The sequence below is a fragment of the Electrophorus electricus genome, chromosome 2 (genome assembly GCF_041902795.1).
Source record: "Electrophorus electricus isolate QZ-2024a chromosome 2, ASM4190279v1, whole genome shotgun sequence".
Classification (NCBI taxonomy): Eukaryota; Metazoa; Chordata; class Actinopteri; order Gymnotiformes; family Gymnotidae; genus Electrophorus; species Electrophorus electricus.
Genome location: NC_137498.1, coordinates 38,352,512 through 38,359,234, shown reverse-complemented (window position 1 = coordinate 38,359,234; position 6,723 = coordinate 38,352,512). Strand labels below are relative to the sequence as shown.

Sequence of the window (6,723 nt, the reverse complement as noted above, 5' to 3'; positions counted from 1 at the left end):
CTTAGGCAGGGTGCTGGAGCCCAGAGAGTAAATGGGCAGCTTGGCATGGGACTTGGAGGGTATCTTGAGCTTAGATTAAAGGACATAAGAACATGATGTCATTAGCAGACAAAGGCAATGAAAATGTAACTGACATCATAAGTATTGAGTATATTTGAAGGTAAAGTCAACAGTTAAACTTACCTTCTTACAGCACTGTGAACAGACAGGCCTACAAATTAAATCACAGTTCAGTGAAGTGAGTGCATCACACCAAATATGTCCATTTGTTCAATGACAATATATAGCAGACACTGTTATTTGTCACATAAATAAAATCCTAGAAAAGGAAAACGTGTAAACTTTGCTCACCTCTTGCAAAACTGACAGGTGTAAGACCAGGTAAAAATGGAGAACTTCTTTTCCCGACAGCAAAAGCAAAGCTTAGGGGAAAGGAGAGAGTAGACTGGGTTGGTTTTTTTCCATGCTCATTGCATCGCCAAAATATTGAGTATCATTGATATTTGTGCATCTGTTGATGTAATAGAGTAATAGAGTAATAGAAAGGCTCCATCTCCTAAACTCAGAGTCATCATCTGATGCCATAGCAACAGGTGTGTCGGGGTGAGAACACTCACTTTTCCTTTCTTCAGGGCAATGTAGATGTCTTTGTACTGGTACTGTTGAAACTTCTCCAGCTCTGCTTTGACCAGAACCTGCCTGATGTGCATCACCTCCTCCACTGTCAGAGCAAGACCCTCTACTGGGTAACAAAATTCCTCCTAAACAAAAAAAAAAAAAATAAAAAAAAATAATTAATTAAAAAAAAAATAAAAAAAAATAAAATAAATTTTATATATATATATATATATATTTATATATATATAAAATTTATATATATATTATATATATATATATATATATATATATATATATATATATATATATATATATATATATATATATATATATATATATATATATATATAAAATTGAGACAGCAGTAAATTTCTGTAAACACACCTGTAACATGAGCAAACAACACAAATGGAAACACCCCACACCAGGTTACCAAACCACTGACTACACCTCACAAACAAAACCACCACAGCTCATATGAAGATGGTGTAAAGGCATGAAAGCATACAAGGGAATCCCAGGGTATTATGCCACTGTGTTGCAACCTAGCTAATATGATCCTATAGTTTTAAGTGGAAATGCAAGGCAAGTAGAAGAGTCCAGGCTCCCATGAAAACAAAAGGCATGGAAGCCTTTTATGTACCCACACACCACTTATTATGGAGGAATTAGTGTTGGAACAGTATCAGTGTAGTCCAAGATATAATCCCTTTGGTTTGACACACTTGGAAACCACAGCCCATTCATCAAAGCAAACACAACATTAACGGCATATATTAAATGTAATATATTGCGTGTGTAGCCATCCGAAGATACAGATGAAGGCCTATCGGCAACACCCAAGAATGTTCACAGAGATGCCCCTAATCATAACATTGTGTAAAAGAAAAAGTAATAAACAAAACAGAGCAACTTTAAGTAAAAAAGAACTGTACTGAATTGTTGTCCTTTAAAGAAGGACACACCGAGAGGTCTTCTGATTTAAGAAATTAAAGCTCCTTTAAAAAAAAATAAATAAAAAATTTAAAAAATCACTAGTGCTGTGAAATTTTAGGAACATCTTTTTTAGTAAACAAAAAAAATCTTTTGAATTTGATGAAAGCATCAGTCCTATACAGATGATCATTATATGGACATGCTGATTTCAGTATTTGTGCCTATCCTGTCTTGCTCATCTGTGTACTGTTGACCGTTCATGACTGTGTGGCATACATACATGAAGCACCTGCAAAGCCAGTTCATGTCTTACTCATGTCTTCCAATGAAAAATTGGATTTTAAAAAAGGAATAGTTTTGTGTTTTAAAATACCAGCTTAGCCTTAGCTAAGAACATTTCATCTCTGTCAAGATTTCTGTCAAAGTCTGAATTTTAGTAAAGGGAAAGAGGCAGTGAATGTGATTCACCTTGTTCTCCAAAGGCAGCTACAGCAAAACACAAGGAGGAAGAAAATTCAAATTACAGGGTTTATGCTGCATATTGTTATAAATATCAACACCATTTCCTAAGAGGTGTAAATGAATGTCATGTTTTTGAGATGGTTATGGTTATCTGATGTAAAACTGGTCACACCTATATTACCCTACAGCTTATCCTTATTCATTGCCACTGACTTTGTAACTCCATTCCATGTTGTGTAAAAATAACAAAAGTACCATACAGCCTAAACCATTTGGGACAACATGAGCCAACATATTTAATACAACTACACAATGGTTTTTTTACAGAATTTATTCAATATGCTACCATCAAATGTCTACCTATCAGGAATCCATTCAGTGTTAGAACTGGGTTCAACACTTTATTCTCATTTTCAATGTTCAGAATTGCATTTTTGCAGTCTACTACAATAGACTTTTGCAGTCTACTAGAATATGCTTCACTGTTCCAATAACAATCTCTATTCACCCTCTCTCAGAAGTGCACCGTTAAAGCTCCTGTGTCTTTAAACCCCTTCACTCCCAATAAGCACAATGTGCACTGATTGGTCATCTTGTCTACTCTGTTGTAGTCAAGCCTTCCAGTAGTCAGGCAATAATGAAAAGGAAAGGGGGAAAAAAAAAAAATTAAATAAAAAAATTAAAAAGAGAGTTACTGGCTCTGGCCTGTACTTTGGGCTTTGCAACTCTGCAAACCGTTTACATGCACAAAAAGCTGTATAAAACACACCAAAGGAAAGGAAAACTGGAAAAGCATAAAAGATCCCATTTAAACTGTTGGGTTTTTTTTGGAAAAATATCCTAAATGCTCTCTATAAAGGTTTCATAAGTCTAGCTCCATCAGTGGTCTCGACAGCATGCTGTAGTGCTGTCTGTCATGTGAATTAGATCAGTGTCACGACCCACCAAGTACACACAATCCTAGTCAGCACAGCAGAGAGATCAAGGCCTACAGTGTTCTAGTGTCTCCAATTAGTTATGGCTATTTGCTCCACAGGCTCTCTGTCCTCAAAACACCTGCTCTAAAAGTTACTCCTGGCTGATGTCTGAGCTCTCTGGGTTAATAAAGAAAAGTTGCACAAAGATGTTATGTACTAGAGATCTGGAGGTCTGGCGAGATGGAGGCGCAAAGGGCCGTGCGCTGGTGGGTGTCTCCTTCTCTATGGAGTGCCTCCGTGGAGCAGCAGGCCGCCAGTCGGGCTGCGGGGTGGAGGATGAGGGGATGAACTTGGGAGGAACTGAGAATAGACCAGAGAAGAGAGAGAGGTGTGACAGTAAGAAAGAGAGAGAAGAACAGAGAAAAATTACTTTACAATACAGGTATACATTTTTTTTAAATTTTCAATTTGGAAAAGAAACTCTTACTCCTCCCGTCCACTATGGATTCTGGAGAAGTGTCATCCACCACTGTTGTAGACATGCTGGTACTACTAGCCAATCTGCGAGTGCTGGATTCATCCTGCAGAATAGGACACAGGCCATTAGACCTAGCACTAAATCTCTCTCACTGCAGCCAAAAACACAACACTAATCTTACCATGACCTTCTAATCTAACATTATTTGAATTTCTGCCTCATCAGTTATTATTATTATTATTAATAAATAATAATAATAATAATAATAATAATGATGAGAAAGAAAAGAAAACCATTTAGAACATTAACCTTTATTTTATAATCTTTGACAGGAGTATCCTAAAAAATGAACATCTTCAGAGTTCTACAGACATTTTCTGCATAGCTCAGTACTTAAAGCACTCATCTTCCTCATCTGAGAGCAACAAACACTCAAAACACACAAATGTGCTCACATCAGAATCGGAGAGGTCCAGCTCGGCCAGCGTCGGTGCCTTCAGCAGTCTCTTTGGCTGGGAGGGTCGAGGAGGCCCAGCCACACCATTCCCAAGGCTTGGAAGAGGGAGCGGATCATTGTCCAAGGCAAGCGTGCTTATGGCCAGCTTCCTGGGCACACCAGGGGTGGACATGCCTGTGCAAGGCACAATGGGTCACAGTCAGACACAGCACAACAATGAGGCTGATTAGTTGCTAGCTAATGATCCTGTTTGAAGTTAACTAACTGCCTGCAGTTCTGACCCAACAATATGAACTTCACTGGATATAAAAGAGGGCCAAAGAGTTTTTTTCACAATGTAGTTCAGCATGGAAATCCAATAATGAAGCTCTGTGGCAATGGGGATCATTTATACAGAACAAATTCCAACAGACACACATGTAGGTAAAAAGGAATAACTAGTCCAATTCTTAAAGTGAAACCAGCATAAACTAGTATTGGACCACCTTTAGCTCTGCTCCACACTCCATGTTTTCTCCAAGCAACACAAACCATCCTTTTATACTCGCACTTCAGTATAAACAGGCCTCTACATCCATATACATTCATACTTCTAATAAACAGATAACCAGTCTGCAGAGAACTACTTCCATTCCTTTTAAGGGGATTCCTTGACAATGTTATTTTATACATCAGCAAAGTATTAGCAGATTAATCCTGGACTAATCCTCAGATAGAGGGGAAAACATGAATTCTTTAAGCTCTGTTGTGAGACCACTGCTTGCACATGCTTAGTATGAGTGTGACGTCACACTCAAGATCACACGTGCAACCACTCCTCTCGGATGTGTGTTCCAAAATTCATGCATGTGTTCGAAATACATTACCTGAGCATCGGAACAAGTCTTGAGGAGTGCTCATGCTTTTGCCTGCGCCTAGAAAGGAACATATTCTTCAATATGATCCCAGTAACACCAACTTGAGTTTTCTTCATCAGCAGGGCCCGCTCTTTCTGAGCCGTACAGAGACTTGGTGAGGTACACGCTTGCTGCATGAAACCAACCAATCAGCTACATTCACTATGGGATCTCAACCAATTGGCCACATTTGCACACCGAGCTAAAGCAACAAGCACAGGACACACAGTGACATTAGCCAGCCAGCATCTGTCCAAGATGCTGTGGTGAGTGTGGCTCACAACATGGGAGCCGCACATCAGCACAAAGAAGCACAAACACAAACCAGCGAGGGCAAGGAGACAACACAATCACAACTACTTATTGTGCAATACAGTGGTGGGAGCCAAAGAGCACAGAGAGGAAGAGCAGGAGCTGAGGGGTCAGTGTGGGCAGCCAAGCAGGCATAACCTCCCACAGGAGGCTCATGGAGGTCAGACAAGAAACGGCTGTTACAAAATGCCTGCACACAGTTACCAGGCCAGGAACCCAAAGTATTATTACAGTACACAAGTTGAGAGCACTGGAGCTTGTGTTCTCATCTCAATCTTCTTTACAAACAAACAAAGCAGCCAGTGGACTAATCGGGGGGGGGGGGGGGGGGCTGGGGGGGGAAACGACCATTACTCTGTAGCATAACTACACGAGTTTTGTACTTTAGGGGGGCACTTGCATCTTCAGCAGCGCACGTAAACTCAAAAATTAAAAATCCAATAGTGAAACAATGAGGTCATGCTGTTGGAACAAGGTACTGATATGGACATGAAATAATATTGCCATTAACAATGTAGCTCCTCAATGTTCAGCATTTCCCTGACAAGGAACATTCCACCAGCAGTTGTATGAAAAGAAAAGCATTGCGGATGATGTAAGGAAATGCTCTGGCTGTATCGACCCCTTCCTCCTTCTGACTCCTCCACCTCAGGTGTGGGGGTGCACCAGTACAACATGCTGTGCACACAAGGAAGAAGCTAGCAAAAGTGGAGCCAACATAACACCATGAGCCAGTGGGCTAGAGGGTGGAAATACAGTAAACAAGCCATGCTCATGCTTTACCTGATAAGTCAAAGCTAACAGACATGCTAAGTGGTCGCATTACTGAGAGAGAGGGAGACAAAGCCAGTGTTACAGCAGAATGGGGAGAGAGGAGGAGAAGAATAAATGTGGTACTGAATAGAAGACAAAAGACTTTCAATATAAAGATTACATTGAAAATGCCGAGATAGGCATTATGTAACAATTCAAGGACTCGAGTTTCCAAAGAACCATAACCAATGTACCAAACAAAGCAAAATTCACATTTTGTTCCAGCTCCCAATCAGTCAATCGTAAAGAGAAAATGCACATTTTTTTATACCCACTCAGGTATCCATAATTATTTGCTGTTTAGTAACTTAGAAATGAGAAATCCTTTCATATGGCACTGAACTTAAACATATATATTTATAATACAGAAAACCTGATAAAATCCTGGGGTTGCTGTAAATCCCCAAGATAAATTATTAGTACTGATGCATTTAATCTCATCATTTTATGATAGGGTTTAATTGTAAAAATGTATACATCACCATCTGTAAAATAATCAGATGACAATAGTATGTAATACTTAGTATCTCAAAAATCCTTTTTAAAAATCAGTATGTGATGAGCTAATTTCCTTTTATATCTAAAATATCATCTGACAGCAATGTCTACAACATGTCTGGGCCTGTCTTATTGCTCTGGCACAAAGGTTTTAGATGGATAAGGCAATTATTCATGCAGTTTTACTAATTGACCTTGTTGTCAGATCATACTTTAAATAGAAAGGGAAATCATCTTTGTCATACAATAATTAAAAAAACATTATTGAGATATTAAGCATTAGATACTGTTATCATCTAATTAGTTTTGATTACAGCTTACCTTAAGTCTGTGCTC

The 6,723-nt window shown here is 39.0% G+C and overlaps 1 protein-coding gene across 6 annotated transcripts in view; it reads right to left on the bottom strand.

Annotated features, from left to right (window-relative positions):
• spire1a (spire-type actin nucleation factor 1a) overlaps window positions 1-6,723 on the bottom strand; it is a 25,173-nt gene that overhangs the window by 1,218 nt on the left and 17,232 nt on the right. The window contains exons 10-19 of one of the 6 annotated variants that reach the window (XM_035529323.2): window positions 5,860-5,901; window positions 4,735-4,782; window positions 3,867-4,042; window positions 3,421-3,514; window positions 3,151-3,293; window positions 2,023-2,040; window positions 618-761; window positions 352-422; window positions 184-211; window positions 1-69 (exon numbers count right to left, since the gene is read on the bottom strand). The exon at window positions 1-69 is cut by the window's left edge and continues 86 nt beyond it. In XM_035529323.2, the coding sequence (XP_035385216.1) occupies window positions 1-69; window positions 184-211; window positions 352-422; window positions 618-761; window positions 2,023-2,040; window positions 3,151-3,293; window positions 3,421-3,514; window positions 3,867-4,042; window positions 4,735-4,782; window positions 5,860-5,901 (833 nt within the window). The remainder of the gene's footprint in view (window positions 70-183; window positions 212-351; window positions 423-617; window positions 762-2,022; window positions 2,041-3,150; window positions 3,294-3,420; window positions 3,515-3,866; window positions 4,043-4,734; window positions 4,783-5,859; window positions 5,902-6,723) is intronic. The other 5 variants (XM_035529324.2, XM_035529325.2, XM_081702734.1 and 2 more) reach the window with 5 other exon arrangements.